The sequence below is a fragment of the Eurosta solidaginis genome, chromosome 5, assembly GCF_040869045.1.
Source record: "Eurosta solidaginis isolate ZX-2024a chromosome 5, ASM4086904v1, whole genome shotgun sequence".
Taxonomy (NCBI): domain Eukaryota; kingdom Metazoa; phylum Arthropoda; class Insecta; order Diptera; family Tephritidae; genus Eurosta; species Eurosta solidaginis.
The window spans coordinates 19,250,617-19,272,902 of NC_090323.1; the positions used below are offsets into that span (position 1 = coordinate 19,250,617).

General features: G+C 38.3%; 1 protein-coding gene across 2 annotated transcripts in view; it reads left to right on the top strand.

The window, feature by feature from the left end:
• Window positions 1-22,286, top strand: part of LOC137254521 (exosome complex component RRP43-like) — an 89,140-nt gene that overhangs the window by 66,551 nt on the left and 303 nt on the right. Inside the window, exons 1-2 of one of the 2 annotated variants that reach the window (XM_067792248.1) lie at window positions 20,020-20,156; window positions 21,659-22,255. In XM_067792248.1, the coding sequence (XP_067648349.1) occupies window positions 20,140-20,156; window positions 21,659-22,255 (614 nt within the window). In that variant the 5' untranslated portion in view covers window positions 20,020-20,139. Of the gene's footprint in view, window positions 1-20,019; window positions 20,157-21,658; window positions 22,256-22,286 lie in introns of those variants that run through there. The other variant, XM_067792249.1, reaches the window with a different exon arrangement.

A 22,286-nucleotide genomic window follows, 5' to 3' on the forward strand; every position in this document is an offset into this window, starting at 1 on the left:
TTAAATTCCGCCATTTTCAACCGACGAAAACCATATAAAAAATAAGTTTAAAAAATTAAAAAGAGAGCATTTCAAAGCTCCATGCTAAAAGAAAAAAAATTCGAAAATAATATTAAAAAATACCAAAAGCTGGCGGAATGTATGGGGCGCACTCAAAAAATTGATACGCGAAAAATAATAGTGGTTAGTGGTGATTCACTTTTAAATGTGTTTCCGCATGAGGAAAGCGCTCTTCTGTTGTTTTGTTATTTTCTGTATTTAAATTGAACATTTTTAACTCGAATTCTTATAAAACTATTTATTTTAAAGAAATAAGAAACACGTATGCTTTTATCACGTACAAAATTAAAAACGTAATGAAATAAAGTAAATAAAAAGCAAAAAGCATTGTTTCATTTTTGGCGGAATATAACAATGGTCATTTATGATAGTATAACAGTCAAACCTGATATCTACAGTAAACTATCATTTATGACACTTTTTGATAGTTAGAGTGTCAGCACTGATCCAGGAAAAGGAATGAGAGTGAGCAGTACGGCTATATACTTAATCAGTAGGCCATTTGGTGTATAAGAAGGAGACAAAAACTCACACGTACACAGTTGTTTACATCACATTTGCGCAAGTCCCCTTAAGTTTGTGATAGAAAGTTTGTATGAGGCGCTGATCGTTAGGTTGACGTTGCTGACAATCAGATGATAGTCATATGATAGTCAGTGTTCTTGTAGGGTTGTGCACGGAATGCTTAAATGCCTATGACAAGCTTTGTAAGGCATATGACACCGTCTTGGCGTCACATAAAGTTGGCCTAGAATCTGCCTTGCTTGCAATTGATGTAAAATTTAAACTTTTGACTGAACAAATTGCTGAAATAAAAAATGATATTAACATTCATGTTAAATCAAAAGCTAATTTTCACAATAACAATGAAGACTGTGTGGATGAGATGACTGATGGTATCAACAAAACGTCAAGTGTTGTCAGCTCTCTCAATGCTGCGAAAACATTGCGTAGTAATATTAATAGTTGCGCACTTACACATGTGTCGTTGTCGCCGTCTCTTGTTCTCCCCGTTCAACAGTGTGTGCAATGCCATTTTATCGACCGATCACCTGTTTTTGCAAGTGTTAATACTGCTGTTAATAACTGTGGGCCATCGTCTACATTGCTTTCTACTGCTAACCACCCTACAAGAATACTGACTATCATATGACTATCATCTGATTGTCAGCAATGTCAACCTAACGATCAGCGCCTCATACAAACTTTGTATCACAAACTTAAGGGGACCTGCGCAAATGTGATGTAAACAACTGTGTACGTGTGAGTTTTTGTCTCCTTCTTATACACCAACATGGCCTACTGATTAAGTATATAGCCGTACTGCTCACCCTCATTCCTTTTCCTGGATCAGTGCTGACACTCTAACTATCAAAAAGTGTCATAAATGATAGTTTACTGTAGATATCAGGTTTGACTGTTATACTATCATAAATGACCATTGTTATATTCCGCCAAAAATGAAACAATGCTTTTTGCTTTTTATTTACTTTATTTCATTACGTTTTTAATTTTGTACGTGATAAAATCATACGTGTTTCTTATTTGTTTAAAATAGTTTTATAAGAATTCGAGTTCAGAATGTTCAATTTAAATTCAGAAAATAACAAAACAACAGAAGAGCGCTTTCCTCATGCGGAAACCCATTTAAAAATGAATCACCACTAACCACTATTGTTTTTCGCGTATCAATTTTTTGAGTGCGCCCCATACATTCCGACAGCTTTTGGTATTTTTTAATATTATTTTCGATTTGTTTTCTTTTAGCATGGAGCTTTGAAATGCTCTCTTTTTCATTTTTTAAACTTATTTTTTATATGGTTTTCGTCGGTTGAAAATGGAGGAATTTAAAAAATAACAAAACAACCGTGATAATCATTTGATTGTCATATGACAGTCAGTAGTGACAACATGATTAAATCGGATAAACTGTTCTCGCATACATAAAATTCCGTTGAGAATTATGTATCTGTATCACATGCATAATGGTATCTGCTGTGTGTTCTTTTGTTCTGTACCAGGTGTCCGAAGCTTTCCCAGTTTGAGTCCTTTTTCATGATTATAGGCTGTCGTTGGGAACATGCGGACATGCGTGAGCGAACAAAGGAACATACTGTCACGGATATTGGCATCGCTGAGCTGTACCATCACTAAGGCGATGCTAAGGCCATGCCAAGCAGTATTTACGTCAATAATCAAATCATGTATACACATATATAAGGCAGCCGAAAGAGATGTCACACACAGATGCATTTACTTATGCGCCTATGTATGCGCGAGAGACTGTAAACTACAAACATTCACATCAATAATTCAATCATTATGTATCTACATAAACGAATAAATAATTGCGTCTACACATATGTACGTATACGAGCAGCGGAGCGGCAATGCACAAACACATGCATATATCTTATCTCAGTTGTCACAAGAGAGGGCAATAATTTTTGCACGTAGTTGTGGCTGGCGATTTTGTAGCCGAAATAACTAGTAAGTTCTGGAAATCGAAGAGCCTAGAAGTATGCAGCGTAAACTATAAAAGCGGGGCAGGCGAGTAAGAAGTAATTCAGTTTGATTGGAGTTGTCAAGCAGTTTGATTAAGACGATATCTAGCGAGCAATAGCAGTGTTATTTTGAATAGTAGAGTTTCATTGAGCTATCAATCAGTGTGGTTATTAAGCAAGCTATTCGTTGCACAGTTTGTTATTGTGAAGTACTTTAATAAAGGCCATTTTGCATTATTACAAATTGGAGTTATTTATTCAACAGTTTAGTGATTCGAACTTAGCAGAGGATTGCAAATAAGAGGATTTGCAAGCAAATTCGTTACAATTGGTGTCAGAAGAGGAATTGTTGAATAAATTCCAGAGGACAACAAGGACATGGCAAAGTTCGGTGAATTGAAGATCCAGCAACTGAAAAAGGAGTTGGAGAACCGTGGATTAAATACAACCGGCAATAAGATCGAACTTCAAGCACGGCTACGAGAGGTAATGGAGTCGCAAGGAATTGATGTGGACGAGTCTGTCTTTTATCCTGATGGGGACGAAACAACAACAAAAATTGAAGAGAAAAACGAAACATCGCAGACAGTTACGAGCACAGACTTGAACATGATATTGGCTGCAATATCTGCACAAACATCGACAGTAGCATCAATGTCGTCGCAATTGGCATCCCAACTGGAAGCGCAAGAGGCACGTATAACAGAAATGTCATCACAAATATCCACAAATATGTCATCACAACTAGAAGAACAGAAAACGTATATGACATCTCAACTAGAAGAACAGAAGACGTATATGGTATCCCAGATGGAATCACAAGAAACGCGTATGTCAGAAATGTCGACACAGATTACAGCGAAGATTGAAGCACAAGAGGCACGGATATCCGAAATGTCGGCTCAAATTTCAGCACAGATATCATCGCAAATATCTGCTCAACTGGAAGAGCAAGAAGGACGTATTTCCTCGAAGTTGGAGGCGCAAGATACAAAAATTTTACAGTTTGAAGAAAAAATCGAGGCCGAGGTGGATGCTTTGAGAGGACGTATAGAGCAGTTGCAACTGAATCGCCCAGCAGTCTCAACTAGTAATGCAAAGGTAAAAACACCATCCTTTGACGGTTCTGTTCCTTTCCAGGTCTTTAAGCTACAGTTTGAGAAGACCGCAGCAGTGAAAAACTGGAATGTGGAAGATAAAGTTGCCGCACTCTTCGTAGCATTGAAAAGACCAGCTGCCGAAATCTTACAGACTATTCCAGAGTACGAACGGAACAGTTATGACGCATTGATGGCTGCTGTAGAACGGCGATACGGAAGCGAACACAGGAAACAGATATTTCAAATAGAATTGCAAAACCGCTACCAAAAAGCTAACGAGACTTTGCAGGAGTTTGCTTCGGACATTGAAAGATTGGCTCATCTTGCAAATGCGGATGCACCCGTGGAATACACGGAAAGAGTGAAGATTCAGAGCTTTATAAATGGCATAAGGGACGTCGAAACGAAGCGAGCCACATACGCGAACCCAAAGCAAACATTTTCTGAAACGGTATCCCATGCATTGACTCAGGAAACGGCGTCATTATTGAGTAAACCAGCATACAAAGCTCATCGTGTGGAAGTAGAAAGGCCAGAGTGGGTAGATACAATTTTGGAAGCTCTGAAGGGATCACAACAGAAAAATGCCGGAGTTATGAAATGTTTCAAGTGCGGTAACCCAGGTCACATTGCACGTCATTGCAGTAGCAATTCCAATAGTTCCAACAATGTGGGTGGCCGTAAACCCAGAGCTGAAGGAGACGAGCAAATCTCCAAATCCACTCAATCGTTAAACTAAAGCGAGTCAGCCGCAAGGGGCGACAGCTGGCTCCCTCAATTGAATGCCCCATAATCTCTATCTCGCAAATTGGAAGAAGATCAAGCAATCTTACTGTCGGAGGACATGTGGATGGAAAGGAACGTTTACTGACTGTAGATACGGGTGCATCCCATTCTATCATTCGATCAGATTTAGTCAACAAGAAGATAAGACCATTGCTTGGAGCAAGATTACGTACAGCCACGGGAGAGGAACCCAGGTAATTGGAGAAGTAGAATGTGAAGTAGCAATTGGGAACGTCTCGGTACTTCACAATTTTATAGTGGCAGGTATTGTTGATGAAATCATAATTGGAGTGGACTTCTTAATCAACCAAGGCATCAAGATCGATATGCAAAGCAAGACGATGCGATATAAGAACGTGGATGTGCCACTTAATTTCGGCTACGAGAGAGGCTACAGCAGTAAACGAGTGCTGGTGGAAGAGAGTCAGCGAATACCACCAAAATCCGAAGCAGTCATCTGGGCAAGGGTTGATGGAGATTGTGGGACAAACAAATTGTGGGTTGTCGAAGCAGCAAACAAATCAGCACTAAACATACTTGTAGGAAAAACCCTGGCTATGACAAAACAAGATGGACGTATTCCGGTAAGAGTACTCAATGAGTTCAAGTCACCACTCAAACTGACTAAAGGAGCTATTTTGGGAAGATGCCAAGAGGCTGAAGTAGTTATTAACTGTGAACAGCTCCAGGAACACGTTTCAGCTAGTAATACTGATCTTTCAAATGACATCACGGCATGGACACAGGGGCTAGAGGAAGCATTTCAGAGTAAGGCAAAACAACTGCTCCTAAAGTACGCGAACATATTTGACCAGGATGATTCTAAACCAGGCCGCACCAACGTTGTGAAGCATCAAATTGACACTGGAGATGCGAGGCCGATCCGTCAAGCTCCACGTAGTGTTCCACTGGCGAAGCGGGAAGTTGTGAGTCAAATCATTCAAGAAATGAGCGACAGCGGCGTCATCGAACCATCAGCTAGTCCATGGAGCTCACTGGTAGTACTTGTAAAAAAGAAGGATGGAAAAATGAGGTTTTGCGTGGACTACCGGAAGTTGAATGACGTAACGAAAAAGGATAGCTACCCATTGCCAAGAATTGATGACACTCTGGACTCGCTATCTGGTACGAAATGGTTTTCCACGCTGGACTTGAAAAGCGGCTACTGGCAAGTGGAGGTGAAGGAGGAAGATAAAGAGAAAACAGCCTTCAGTGTCGGTGATGGTCTTTGGCAATTTACAGTGATGCCTTTTGGACTTTGTAATGCACCAGCTACTTTTGAGAGACTCATGGACCAGGTACTGAAAGGACTACATTGGAAAACATGCTTGGTGTACCTGGACGACATCATCGTATTGGGCAAGAACTTTGATGAACATCTTAAGAACTTAGAGGAAGTTTTCCAGAGAATAGCTGGCGCTGGTCTGAAGTTAAGTCCCAAAAAGTGTGCGCTGTTTAAAAAGGAAGTCAATTATTTGGGTCACAAGGTAACGACAGAGGGCATCTGCACTGCGAACGAAAAAATAGAGGCTGTACAGGATTGGCCAAGACCACAGAACCTACATGAATTGAGAAGTTTTCTTGGGCTGTGCACATATTACCGCCGATTTGTACCAAATTTTTCCAGCGTAGCCCATAGCCTCCATGAGCTTACAAGAAAAAACAAAGCTTTTGAATGGAAGAAGGAGCAAGAAGTGGCTTTCCAAACATTGAAGGAGCGTTTGTGCACTGCCCCAATGTTAGCATATCCGATTCCAGGAGCAACATTTATTCTAGATACAGATGCAAGTGGATATGCTATAGGAGGCGTTTTATCACAACTGGTCGATGGACAGGAGAAGGTAGTTGCATATTACAGCCGTTCGATTGGAAAACCAGAGAGGAACAACTGTGTTACGCGGAGAGAGCTGTTGGCATTGGTAGAGTGCATTAAACATTTTCACAAATACCTCTACGGCCAGCGATTCCGTGTCAGGACAGATCACGCAGCGTTGAAATGGCTTCTGCAGTTCCGTAATCCGGAAGGACAATTGGCACGGTGGATCGAGCGACTACAAAGCTATGACTTTTCCATTGAGCATCGAAAAGGTAGTACCCATGGAAATGCTGATGCAATGTCACGAAGACCATGTTGTTTGGAATGCAAGCACTGTTCAAAGGCCGAGGCTAGAGAAGACATTATAGATGTCCGGCTAATGACTATAACGTGTACGGATGAATGGGACAAGGAACAACTAAGAAAGTGTCAGCTAGAATATACAGATCTGTCACATGTTATGCAAGGGCTCGAACGAAACGAAAGACCAAGCAGAGAGGATATGTCAGCAGAGAATCCCATTGCGAAGACATATTGGGCACAGTGGAACAGTTTGGAATTGATATCCGGTTGCTTGCATCGAGTATGGGAGAGTGAGGATGGTCAATGCAAGAAGAAACTGATAGTTGTTCCCAGAAAGAGGATTCCTGACGTGCTCAGCGAGTTGCACAATGGTCCAAGTGGAGGCCATCTTGGAATCACGAAGACACTCGAGAAAATTTAGCAGAGATTCTATTGGGTTGGTTGCCGTCAGTCGGTCACCGAGTGTATTGCCAATTGCGAGGTATGCAACAGAGCGAAAGGGCCTAAAACCCGAAGTCGTGGCCAGATGAAGCAGTATATTTCAGGTGCACCATTTGAAAGGATCGCCATGGATGTCGCAGGTCCATTTCCTACTAGCAACCGCGGAAACAAATACGTACTGGTGGTTATGGATTATTTCAGTAAATGGGCAGAGGTATACCCAATCTCAAACCAAGAAGCAGAAACAGTAGCAGAAGTGGTTAAAAACGAATGGGTTGCAAGGTATGGTGTACCAATGGAGTTACATTCTGACCAAGGCAGGAATTTTGAATCAGCTGTGTTCCAAGAACTGTGCAAGAAGTTGGGCATTCGAAAAACACGGACAACTGCATTGCATCCTCAGTCCGATGGTATGGTGGAACGTTTCAATAGAACATTGGAGGAGCATTTAAGGAAAGTAGTCGACAAGTACCATAAGGACTGGGATACACACATATCATTATTCTTGATGGCCTACCGATCGGCAGTACATGACACAACGGGCCAAACTCCTGCAAAGATAATTTTTGGCAATGACCTTCGACTGCCAGCTGATTTGAAGTATGGGATAGATGCCGATGCGGAGAGGAATGTCAAGAAATCCACTGATGTCTTAGAAGAAGAGCTGAGAGAGATACACGATCTGGTAAGGCAACGAGCAAAGATTATGAGTGACAAGATGAAAGCGAGGTACGATAAAGCAATTAATTCGGAAGGGTTTCAGGAAGGAGATTTGGTGCTGCTATACAACCCACAACGAAAAAAAGGTTTGTCCCCGAAATTGCAGTGTAACTGGGAAGGCCCATACAAAGTTGTAAAACGGATCAACGATGTAGTGTACCGCATACAAACCACTACCAAACCACGAACCAAAATGAAAGTGGTTCATTTGGAGAGATTAGCAGCGTTTAGATCGAGAAATTTGTCTGATCGGGACGATCAGACTTAGGTGGAGGGCAGTGTCACGGATATTGGCATCGCTGAGCTGTACCATCACTAAGGCCATGCCAAGCAGTATTTACGTCAATAATCAAATCATGTATACACATATATAAGGCAGCCGAAAGAGATGTCACACACAGATGCGTTTACTTATGCGCCTATGTATGCGCGAGAGACTGTAAACTACAAACATTCACATCAATAATTCAATCATTATGTATCTACATAAACGAATAAATAATTGCGTCTACACATATGTACGTATACGAGCAGCGGAGCGGCAATGCACAAACACATGCATATATCTTATCTCAGTTGTCACAAGAGAGGGCAATAATTTTTGCACGTAGTTGTGGCTGGCGATTTTGTAGCCGAAATAACTAGTAAGTTCTGGAAATCGAAGAGCCTAGAAGTATGCAGCGTAAACTATAAAAGCGGGGCAGGCGAGTAAGAAGTAATTCAGTTTGATTTGAGTTGTCAAGCAGTTTGATTAAGACGATATCTAGCGAGCAATAGCAGTGTTATTTTGAATAGTAGAGTTTCATTGAGCTATCAATCAGTGTGGTTATTAAGCAAGCTATTCGTTGCACAGTTTGTTATTGTGAAGTACTTTAATAAAGGCCATTTTGCATTATTACAAATTGGAGTTATTTATTCAACAGTTTAGTGATTCGAACTTAGCAGAGGATTGCAAATAAGAGGATTTGCAAGCAAATTCGTTACAATACATAAATTTGAGTATCAATGTTTACGTCATCGCAGGATCAGCATTGTCAATTAATTACAAGTGCGAGTGTATTAGTAAAGCTATCAGCGTTTCTTGTAGGGCAAAGAAATTGAAAAATAATTTCAATTTCTTTGATAACATATAGCTGAATCAGTTGCGATGAATTGTGGACACACATAGAATACATAGAATTAGTGTAGAGGGTGAAACAAAGACACATATTTCAGTTACATCTGAGTATAATGCGTATTGAAATTTAGTAGGACAAAATTTATGCGCAGCAATTTCAGAGGTGTATTTATAGTTTGTCCCTTAGCAGTCAATATAAAGTTTAAACGTAAACGGATATACGCTTGTTAAAAAACACGGCTAATGATATAACAACCATTAATAGTGACAATGCTGCTTCCAGCTCCACCAACACAGGTGGTGATTCTACCTCTGCCGCTGTGCGTTTGCCAAATGTTGACAATGCGCTACCGAGGCAGGTGACTGCCGTGCCGCCTCGCAGGACAATTTTTGTATCTCGTCTTCATTCTTCGCTTATGGAAAATGATATTATTAAGTATATAGAAGATAAGCTAGACCTTTCACAACCTATTAAAATAGGCGTTTATAAATTTAATTTTAGATATGATAGGGATATTTCATCATTTAAAATATCAGTGCCAGACGCTTATTTTGATAGAGTTCGTGAACATACATTCTGGCCGAAACATTCAGTTGTGCATTTGTTTACAAAAACACCTAACGCCGCAGGAACTTTAAAAAACTCAAAAATCGCTGCGGAAACAGTGAAAAAATAACCATCACGTACCAAAATGTTCGTGGCCTAAGATCGAAATTAAGTACCTTTTATCTGAATAGTTTTATTTTTACTACTCAAGTTATAGCTTTTACTGAAACCTGGTTAAAAGCTGATAATTTTAACTCTGAACTCTTTTCACGTAAATATGTAGTTTATCGGCGTGATCGTGAATCTAGAGCAGGTGGTGTCCTTATTGCTGTTGACCCGACGCTTCCATCTGAGTTGCTGCTATTGGACACCACAAATGACATTGAATTTATAGCAGTAAAGCTTGCCTTGCACAATTTTAGTTTGTTTATCTGCTGCTCGTATATACCGCCACGATCGGATATACATGTCATAGCACTGTTATTTGTAGTTTGTACTCGCAATTGCGAGACAAAGACCGGCTAGTAGTTCTTGGTGATTTCAATTTATCATCAGTAAATTGGATCAATACCATCGACTCAAATTTTATGACTCCCACTACTCAGCACGAGATTTTAAATAGCCTGCTAGATACATCTCTTCTCCAAATTAATAATATTTTAAATTCCAAAAGGAAAATCTTAGACTTAGTTTTTACAGATGACTCTGCGGTTATTACTCTAACCCGAACTCCCACATTATCCCTTCCTGAAGACCCTCTTCATCCTACGCTTGAGATAGTACTGGATGTTGTTCAACCTGTGATGCTCGATGTTTCTAAGCCCAATTCCCGACCCCGGTCGAGATGTTTTTCAAAGACGAATTTTAGTGAGCTCAATAATTTGATTTCCGCCCATGACTGGTCGAGTCTTTATGCGTGTACAGACGTTGAAACAGCGACTTCCTTGTTTTATAATTCTCTTGATGCTTTCTTTGAAAGCTGTATCCCTCTTCGTTATTCCAGTACCACCACGGGTAAACCACCTTGGTTCTCAAAGCAACTATTAAGACTTGATAATATTAAATCTAGATTCTATAAGCGTTTCAAAAGATCTGGTAAAGCTATTGATTTATCTAAATATTTAGTGGTGCGCTCCAATTTTCATCGTCTTAACCAGCAGTGTTATAAAGGTTACTTATCATGTTGCAAATTCCAATTTACTAATAATCCGAAACGTTTCTACAGATTTGTTAATTCCAAAAGGAAAACTTCTGGTTTCCCATCTACTTTTATTTATGGGTGCAAAAACGCAAATTCTGATCACGAAATCGCAGATTTATTTGCTGAATTCTTTAAATCAACCTATTCATCCCAATGTGTCCAGTCTAATGTTTATCCATATTGCTTGGAAAGTTCTAATAATATTTTAAACCCATTTATTGATAAAGATACTGTTCTTAATAATCTTCTTGCATTGAAACCGATATCTTCACCGGGTCCAGATGGTGTTCCTAGTTGTGTACTTAAGTACTGTGCTGTCAGCTTATCAGAGCCTATCTTTAAATTATTTAAACTGTCTCTGGAATCCGCATCATTCCCATCTATTTGGAAACAATCGTTTATTATACATTTGCATAAAAAAGGTAGTAGGTCTAATATTGAGAACTACAGAGGCATAGCTAAGCTCTCAGCTATCCGTAAAACTTTTGAGCAGATAATTACATACCAGCTTCAATACTTGTGTAGCTCTTTAATATCACCTTGTCAACATGGTTTTGTTCATCGGAGATCAACTACTACCAACTTGCTTGAATTTACGTCTTTTTTATGAATGGTTTTTTAGATTGCAAACAAACAGATGTAATTTACACCGACTTTAGTAAAGCATTTGACTCTGTTAATCACGAGCTCTTAGTTACCAAACTTGATCTTCTGGGTTTTCCAGCGCCTTTATTAAATTGGATTTCAAGTTATCTTGAAAAGAGGACTCAGCGAGTCTTCTTTAACAACAATCTTTCAAAGTCGTTTGATGTAACTTCTGGCGTGCCCCAGGGTAGCCATTTGGGTCCATTACTCTTTAACCTGTTCATTAACGACTTACCAAAGGTTATATTACATTCTAGAGTTTTTATGTATGCAGATGATGTAAAACTTTGTTACACATATCTTCCTTCGAACTTGTTCTGTTTTAATCAGCTTCAGGCCGATCTTGACTCATTTCAAAACTGGTGTATTGCAAATTTACTTTTTTGAATTACTCTAAATGTAAGCAAATGACTTTTCACCGTGTGAAGCCGGTCCTATCATCTTATACACTTAACGGCAACCCTTTGGAGCGGATATCTATTGTAACTGATCTAGGAGTTATTTTTGATCCGAAATTAAGTTTTACCACACATATTTCAACCGCCATAAACAAAGCAACTGGTGTATTAGGTTTTACCAAACGTTGGGCTAAAGAGTTTGAAAGATCCTTTATACCTCGCTGGTACGTCCTATTCTCGAGTACTGTTCATGTGTCTGGTCTCCGATCTATCAAATCCATGTTGATCGGATTGAGTCGGTTTTTAATTTTTGCATTACGAGGTCTCAACTGGGAATCAAGTACTCATCTTCCACCATACAGGAATAGACTTCTTCTAATTAATTTGCCATCTCTAGAGAATTGTAGAGTATTACTTGGCGTTATGTTCATTCACAAGCTCATCATTGGCGTGATTCACTCCCCTGACCTAATCAGTCAACTAAATTTTTCGGTTCCTGCTAGGGCGTCCAGACATTTTGTGCCTTTTCGTTTACCTCTATGCCGGCAAAATTTTGCTAGAAACAGTCCCCTGCGTCATTGGTGCTCGCGGTACAATGATTTGTATAACTGCATTGGCTTTGAATGTACGTTTGCTGCTTTACATACTGCTATACTCTTATGTTTAGCCTGATATTTTAATTTTATTTTTTCTTATACAATGCGATGTCAAATGTTTATAACATACAAATTTTCTATGTACCTTTTTTGATTTTTTTAATTTTAAGAATGGCTCTGTATTTTACATATATATCTGTCTATTACAATAATTAGTCGACCGCTTTGTGTTTGCGTCGACTTTAAATAAATAAATTAAATAAATAAATAAATATCCGTTTTTTTAGATCCAAGATACAAAAGTTTGTAATATGAAAACACAGAAACAAAAATGAAAGTCCATAATTTTGTTAGAAGTAATTTAAAAGATGGAACTTCTGTGGATGACACGGTGGCCACAGAAAAAAATACTGATCTTGACTTCCTATTTGAGGCTGAAATAAACCGAACAGACCTGAAAATCGCAAATGGATTTATACATTGCAGAACCACAAGCTGGTCACAACATCGATCCCATATTGTGGTGGAAATTCCATAGCGAAATTTATCCCGATATTTTCAACATTGCTAAGCGCTACCTGTGTATACCAGCCACTTCGGCTGAGTCCGAGCGAACGTTTTCCATTGCTGGGAACATTGCCTCACAACGTAGAAGTTGTTTGTTACCAAGAAATATAAATCTTCTTACTTTCTTGTATCAAAACAGAGGTTATATGAAGGGGAATGAACTTATATAAATGTATATGTTTTATTAATTGAATTAGATTTTATATGTAAGGAAATTTATGCATAGATTAATAAACTTTAAATGAGGCGCAAGTTTTTAAGATATACCTATCGTCGCACTATTCAGAAAATGCCACCAGCTGCCACAACCCTCCTCCCCCATTCATAAAATGCCCGTATATATGTATGCACATACAAACCAATATTTGTCAGACATTTGAAATTTGATTTCATATTTTTATATACAGAATTACCTACATTTTATTTCTGTGCTTCTAATATATTTTCCTGAATACAAGGCTTTTTTCGTGTCATTTGAATTCTAAAGCATTGTGTGAAAAAACAATATATGCTTTGACACTATGTACGTTCAACTTGTTTCTGTTTTTGTATGTTGATTATTTTACAGCGGTTTAGTTTTATATCCCCTTACTCCTGCTGCTACAGATAACGTTTTAAAAGATTATTATAAAATAATTAAAGTAATAAAATCTGTACTAATATACCATATGTCGCGAGGCAATCCTAGGATCTAGAGTAAGAAAAGCCGCGTTTGTAATTGTATATGAGTTCGTTTACAATATTCCCAGCTCTTCAAATTATAATTTAAACGTGTATGACGATAATACAGGGAGAAGAATGCTGCTTTGTACGAAAATGAAATTAAGAAGGTAGGATATACGTGCATATGTATATTTTGCCTCTTCCCTAAACTGGAAAAGGAAGTAGGATAGATATTCAAACAAATTAGAAACAGTACGAGAAATGAAAAGAGAAATTTTTGCAAAAGTTATGACGAAGATTTCCCTTTTGAAGTATTGTTACAAGTCAATGATATCTTATCCATTTTATTTTCATACTTGTTTTTAAATTATCACCATACAGGTAAATAAAATTATTTCTAAAGTTTCTTTTGCAAGAGTCATTCGATTTTGACGTTCAACCGAAATTATAAGGCAATTGGTGGCTGAACGTCAGAGACTCGATCAGAGAAATGGACTAGTGTTTAACTGCTCAATAACATAAGGAATTGCTATAAATCGAATTTTGATCAAATAGGCGAAATTTAATAAGTTTTAATTTGGGGTCTTACTTTATTGCACAAAACTGTAAGACAATTTTCATTGAATTTCGTTCATAATTACTTACACGAAAATTCTCAGCTCCTGATATATTTTATTGAATATTTAACAGAAACCAATCAAATGAATTGGCAAATATCACAGATACTACTTATACGTGATGCCTTTGTAACCGAAATATACATTAACCGATTAACCCCTAGTGTGCGGTTAATCGACTAACCGTAAATGGGCGGTTAACCGAATAGTCTAAATGTTTTGACTACTCGAATACTGGTAGTCGACTTTTAGTAGTCGACTAATGACATATTCGAATAATTCGGTTAATCGACTAACCGAATACCAAGAGCCCTATCCATAGGTCTGAAATGAATTTCGAGCTTCCCTAATTTTGTTAGAAAATTTTATATCCCAATCCGAATCCAAATTTGACATTTATTTTCATGTATTTTATTTGCGAGAGCCGCTATTCGGATTGAGATATAAAATTTTCTAACAAAATTAGGGAGGGTCAAAATTCATTTCAGACCTATGGTCCCATGGAAAATATTACTCAGTATGACCGATAGATTCAGAAAGTGGATGTGCACCTGACGTTTTTTTCCCCCATACAATTTGACCCACCCTAAATATATATGTAATAGGTCCGACACATAAGCAGTTTTTCATATAGATGAGTTCAACACATGCTTATGCATTATGAGTAGCTTGCACGTATTTTTATGGAGAACGGTAGAATGAGCGACACTGGCGCCATCTAATATTGAAAAGTAGCCAACTCCCCAATTTTGTTCCAAGCAAATCATAAGAAGAAGAATTTGACATTTGCTTTGGCTAAGGGTGTTGGCACACTTTGCAAGTGAAATTATTTTTCCCACTGGTTGGTAAATTTTCTAACATTTTTCGCAATTAAAAACTGCAGTATAACAATCGAATACGACACCAAATATGTTAGCAAGTATTTTTGTTGTAAAGGGAGAATGTTTACAACAGTGCTTCGCGAAATTTTGTACGTGAATGGGCAAGACGTAACAAACTTCAATTGCCACGTCTGAAGTTCCTTCATATGTACAAACGCAACATCTTGGTTGATTTTGGCGATGTTATTGGAATGCATAAGCTAGTGTTAAACGCATCTATATGAAAAATGTCATTGTACCGCGGCCTTAATACTTTATTGCTACTACAGGTTGGGTACACTCTTAAACATCAGGGTGGCGATATATTGCTGTTTAAATATATTTGTTATTGATACTAGAAAAAAATTGCAAAGGGAGCAACGGGATATTCATATAGCTGAGTAGTTAAAGGCATCTGTCTTTACACTATTGCGGCAGTTACTCACGAACATTGTTTACTATATAGTTTGGCAGCTTAAGTAGAGGTTATGTTGCGAATAGAGTGGAAGGCAGTGGACTAGGCAGTCGAATGTCATATAATGAAGGAATGGTGTTCGGAGATTTTTCAAAGTTAAAAGAAAAAAATGATAAAACTTACTTACTTACTTACTTAATTGGCGCTTAACCGTCTAAACGGTTATGGCCGTCCAACAAGGCGCGCCAGTCGCTCCTTCGCTCCGCCAACCGGCGCCAATTGGTCACACCAAGGGAGTTTAAATCGTTTTCCACCTGGTCCTTCCAACGGAGTGGGGGCCGCCCTCTACCTCTGCTTCCATAGGCGGGTTCCGATAGAAACACTTTCTTGGCCGGAGCATCATCTTTCATTCGCATAACATGGCCTAGCCAGCGCAGCCGCTGCGTTTTAATTCGCTGGACTATGTTGATGTCTGCGTATAGCTCGTACAGCTCATCATTAAATCTTCTTCGGTACTCGCCATCGCCAACGCGTAGAGGTCCATAAATCTTTCGAAGAACTTTTCTCTCGAACACTCCCAAAGCCGCTTCATCTGCTGTTGTCATGGTCCATGCTTCTGCCCCATATAGCAGGACGGGTACGATAAGTGACTTGTAGAGTATGATTTTCGTTCGCCGAGAGAGGACTTTACTTTTCAATTGCCTACCTAGTCCAAAGTATCATTTATTGGCAAGATTGATTCTTCGCTGGATTTCAGTGCTGATGTTGTTGCTAATGTTGATGCTGGTTCCCAAATAAACGAAGTCTTTTACTATTTCGAAATTATGGCTGCCAACAGTAGCGTGGTTGCCAAGGCGCATATGCGCTGACTCTTTGCTCGATGACAGCAGGTACTTCGTTTTGTCCTCATTCACCATCAAACCCATCTTTACCGCTTCTTTTTCCAGCTTGGAGTAAGCAGAACTAACAGCGCGGGTGTTTAGGCCGATGATATCAATGTCATCAGCATATGCCAGTAATTGCACGCTTTTATAGTATATTGTTCCAGTGCGGTTAAGTTCTGCAGCTAGTATAATTTTCTCCAGCATCAAATTGAAGAAATCGCACGATAGGGGGTCACCCTGTCTGAAACCTCGTTTAGTTTCGAACGGCTCGGAGAGGTCCTTCCCAATTCTGACTGAGCTGATGGTGTTGCTCAACGTCATTTTGCACAGCCGTATAAGTTTTGCGGGGAAACCAAATTCAGACATAGCGGCATATAGGCAGCTCCTTTTCGTGCTGTCGAAGGCGGCTTTAAAGTCGACGAAGAGGTGATGTGTGTCGATTCTCTTTTCACGGGTTTTTTCCAAGATTTGGCGCATTGTGAAAATCTGGTCGATGGTAGATTTACCAGGTCTGAAGCCGCACTGATAAGGTCCAATCAGCCGGTTCACGGTGGGCTTCAATCTTTCGCACAATACACTTGAAAGGACCTTATATGCGATATTAAGAAGGCTGATTCCACGATAGTTGGTGCATTTTGCAGTATCCCCCTTCTTGTGGACTGGGCAAAGAACACTTAGATTCCAACCGTCGGGCATGCTTTCGTCCGCCCATATTTTGCTAAGAAGCTGCTGCATGCGCCTTACCAACTCCTCGCCGCCGAACTTGAATAGCTCCGCAGGCAATCCATCAGCGCCCACGGCCTTGTTGTTTTTCAATCTGGTTATTGCTATTCTAACTTCGTCATAATCGGGCGGGGGGACATATATTCCATCATCATCGATTGCGGGATCGGGTTCTTCATCTCTGCGCGGTGAATTGCTGCCTCCATTTAGGAGAGCAGAGAAGTGTTCCCTCCATAATCTAAGCACTCTCTGGACATCAGTTACAAGGTCGCCGTTTTCATTCCTACAGGATGATAAAAGCTTTAATATAAATAAAACTATTGTTTCAATAACAACAAAAACGCCATATATATTCTGTATACATAAATTTGTAAGGATTATCTCACTTTAAAATTTGAATTAAATAATCTAAAGTTTTTTTTTGAAACTGAGTCCAGAACTGTGCGTGTGAATGTGCGAATTTTCACCGATCAGCTGTTAGTTGCGCTACTTGGTAAAATTTACAATGCTCACGAACGTACGTACCAAAAACGTGTCAGCTGACACGACCTATCTTATGAGTGTACAATGTAAACGAAAACTCACCGACGTGCAACGCCCGTACGTACGTAGCCCGGAACGGAGAAATCAAAACAATTTGGATTTTTTCCGTAAGAACGTGCCAGCTGATCGCTCTCTTACTAGGCAGAGTTGCCTAGTAAACTTTTGTGCGCTAATTTTTGACCGTTTGCAATTTTATGCAAAAACACCTAATTAAAGTTTGAAAAATTGTGAAAATAATTCGAAATAATTATGTAAAAGTGCTGATTATAAATATGTAATCTATTTATATTTATGGTCGCGGGTTCGGACAAAAATTGTTATTTATATTTATTTAATATTAAACCAGCCTTTTACAACATCAAAAATTAAATTGGAAAAAGTTGATGTTTCCATAAGCATGCATGCAAACTGGCCAATGGCAACAGTGCTTTGTTGTAAACAATACACACACAAATATGTTATGTACATGTACACGGACGCACACATTGATTCCTACGGGCTTGAGAGTTCGGTCAAACGTGCTTCGTACGACAAACGTCCGTACGTACGGCACACGTCGGTGGGTAACTGCCGCATATGAATGTTGGAGATTCGAGTTCAATACTCAGCTCCCGAAAAGTTAGCTGATGAAAAAATGAAATTCAGAAACATGTTCTAGTAACCATCGCCGTTTGTAACCTTTACAATTTTTCTCTAATATCAATAACAAAAAATCCATTGTATAAAGCAATATGAGCAAAGCTCGCTAATTAAATACATATTTTCTCTTACGCTAACAAAAACGTTGCAAAAGAATGGGAAAAATAATTTCACTTGCAAAGTGTGATATCACTCATAGCTAAAGCAAATGTCGAATTCGTCTTCTTATGCTTTACATGTAGTTGAAGATGACCAATGTTTGTATGTCAGTTGGCGCTAGTGTCGTTCGTTCTGCTATTCTCCATAAAAATACATGCAATCTACTCATCAAGCATAAGTTGGGTTGAACGCATCTGTATTAATGCATCAACTCCCGAAGATCTTTTGCAATCCCGGGATTTCGGGATTTGAAAATGGCTATCCACTAACAAGAAAATTTTCTTTTTGAAATAATATTCAAAATACAATAGCTTTGTTTTTTTTACATCTATAGACGTTTACGCTTAAACTTTATATGGACTGCTAAGCGTCAAACTTTAAATACACCTCTGAAATTTCTGCGCATAAAATTTGTACTACTAAATTCCAATACGCATTATACTCAGATGTATCTGAAATATGTATCTATGTTTCACCTTCTACACTAATTCTATGTATTCTATGCGTGTCCACTATTCATCGAAAATGATTCAGCTATATGTTATACATTATGGGTTTCAGAGGTTTATGTCAGCGATTTTAGGTACACCCTGTTCTGTAGCTAGTTATTTAACCAATGCTGCTAGATGAGTCTCCCAAGCATTATCTAAGCGCGGATAAGCGTTTTTTTACGCGCAAACGTAAAAGTGTAAAAAAACACGGCTATTAATTCAAAAAAAATTTACAAAAATATAGTATATTTAAATAAAGTAGATAACCCTATGCCGCGATCCAGGGATTTTTTGAGATAATTCAGAAACCGTTATCTTTGAATTTTGTTCCAAAACTAGATATGTAATGTATACAAATACATATGAGTAACTACCAAAAAACAATTTTTTCAGTCTTGTTTTTAAGGAATTCAAAACAAGTTGCATAAAGAAATAAAAAAATTGTTTCGTTTAAAAAAAATCAACACAACAAAATTACACAAAAATAAATAACGGTACTCTATGCCTCAATCTATATGAAAGAGTACATGCAACAAATATTTTGCCGCGTAGTGAAGTACCGCTAAGACGGCCCATACATGACACAAAAGCCATGCGCAAATATAAAACGACGGAATTTGTGCAAATGAAAATTTTGACATACACGGCTCAAAAACACTGCGCAATATTCATTTTTAATGTAGCGCAACAAATGAAACATGTGTTTTAATTGTATAAAAAAGGCACTAGTTGTATAAAAAAACACTATTTATTTTCCACAGTGCTGGTAATTCACAGTATAAGTGGAAAAACTCGCACCAGAAGCGTTTATTTTCCATAGTATTTATAATTTTTATATTTTAGTTGCAAGACCAGCTCAACTTATTGCAGCACTGCGCAATAATCATTTTCCAACTAGCGCAACAAATGAAACGTTTTCTAATTGTATAAAAAATTATTATGTATTATTGAATTTGTGTGAATTCCTGTTGCAAGCTAAAATGGTCCTTATGCCTTCGATATTAACATTTTTAAGCAACAATTACTGATGTTATATTATCAGAAACAACGGGTAAACTGTGTAACATTCACCACACACGAAGAAAAAAGCATGTGTAATATTTGCAGACATGCGTAAATATCAAAATCGTTTTGATTTTAGCGCAGTTTTCTGCATAAATAGCGCAACCAGTGCACACACCGGGCAAATCCTTGTGCAAATTGGTAATTGGCACAAGGATACTTGAGCCTTGTAATTGGCGTATAAGGTACTTTATAAACAGAAGTACCCTGTACCCCATGGCAGCTATGAAATCATTTCAACTTTGTTATTTATTTTGATTGGTTATTTACATCGATTTGGTTATGGCTGAACAGCACAAGTAATTTACCCACATTTATAATAATTTTTAACATAATAAGTTTGCATTCATTTTATATATATGTTGGAACAATAACATGAAACTTATTAAAAATGTTTATTAAGTATAAATGTAACTTGCAGATGCCGTTCGGAAGTCGGCGTAAAACAGGTAGGTCCCATCCCACCAATTTGTAAGAAAAAATGCAAGCACGATGCAAATTGGAAGAGCTCGGTCTAAATCTTGTATTTATTTTAAATGAAAGGAAGCTGAGTATTTTAAAAAGGACTATCCTTGAGGGATATAAATCAGTTTCCGTTACTTAAACCTGTGTCCGATGCTTGCTTCGCGCAAGAAAAACGACTGAGAAAGAAGTGCTTTACACGGAAAAGTTTCTGTTTGCACTTGGCCGAATTTTTCGGAGAAATCTGCTTTGATTTACATACCCTTAAATATAAGGTATTTTGCCCGGTAAGCCCACGGAACACGTAGCCATTGTAGGATCGGCCGCCAGAGTAGCGATACTACCTTGCTACTTGGAAGTTAAAACAATCAACTATTGTTCCTTCAAGTAAATGCTGTTAACCCAACAAAAGGCAACTTCGTGGAAGGCATCCGGTATTGAGTAAGCGGCTCTACGATATAAATAAAAAATAATAATGTAATGCGCGATAACCTTCGAAGAGATTTTAGGCCAAGCTACTCTTCCAATTTGCGTCGTACTCCTTTTAATTTTTCCTACAAATTGACTGGACGGGACCTACTTGTTTTATGCCGACTCCGAACGGCATCTGCGAGGCAGATGAGTTTTCACCGATAGCTTTTCATGGCACACATATAATCGGAGTACTTGCCAAACACTGCCGAGGTGCGACCCCGCTTAGAAAAATTTTCTTTTAATTGAAAAAACTTGTTTCTACAACTTTGATGTTGCTTTTCCCGGGGCATGAGCCCAGGATCTTCGGTGTGGAAGGCGGAGCATGCTATCCTCACACCACAGGAGTCCTTACGATATAATGGTACTTAAAGCACGGAAAACGACAGTATGGAGTCGGACAGACCTTCAGCAGTCCAGTTTTTAAAGCATTTGCAACCGGGCTGAAGTGTAAAAGCATGGGCAGTGAATGCCAAAACGGAGTAGTGGAATCGCAGTGTAATTGACGTTGATAATTCGGGAATAATAATATGAATGAGAAATGTGTAAATCAATTTAAAACACCCCTTCATATGATTTTCATTAGATTTTAACATATCGAATTTATTAGAAATGCGAAAGAAAAATTGCTATATTTCAAATAAAACAAAATACCCTTTACATCACTTTAAATTTTTTTTTAGAAAATGTTTTTTTTTTGTAGAAGCCCGAGTAACTACATTTTCAGCATAATAACTTCCGCTTTCTTATTTATAATTAGAAAGCAGACAGCTTCAAACTGTCACTAGAATTCAGATCTTCCCGCACATATGTCACGATACAAATTTCCTTTTTCTTTAATAACAAATATTATTTTCTTTGATTTTAGATTAATATATCCTGTTAAACATTTTCGTGATTTTCTCGAAAACGACATACGATTGGATGGTCGTACGTTTGATAAATATCGTCCAATTGGTGTTAATATTGCATCTTTTCAACATTCATTGGGTTCGAGTGCAACCAAAATTGGTAATACAAACATTTTATGTGGCATACGTGCAGAATTGTCCAAACCACGAGCAGCCACACCCCTTGCCGGGTATATTGTACCCAATGTCGATATGTCATTCACAATGTTTTCAAAATCATCTGCAACAGCAAGCAACCAACAAAATGTAGCTGAAACATTAGAGTGCTTCATCTATCGCATTTTGAATGAGTCACATTGTTTAAATTTGGAAGATTTATGCATACATCCGGGGAAGTTAGTATGGTGTTTGTATATAGATATAATCGGTTTGGAAGTTGATGGTGGCGTATTTGATGCATCAATATTGGCATGTGCATCGGCTCTAAGTACAATGAAATTGCCTAAAGTCAAATATGAGGAAAAGACAATGAAAATAGAAATATGCGAAGATGAAATGAAGGAGCTGTCATTGAATATATTTCCTGTTGTAAGCACTTATAGTATTTTTGATAAGTAAGTACCTTAAGGAAATGAATATTTGGTA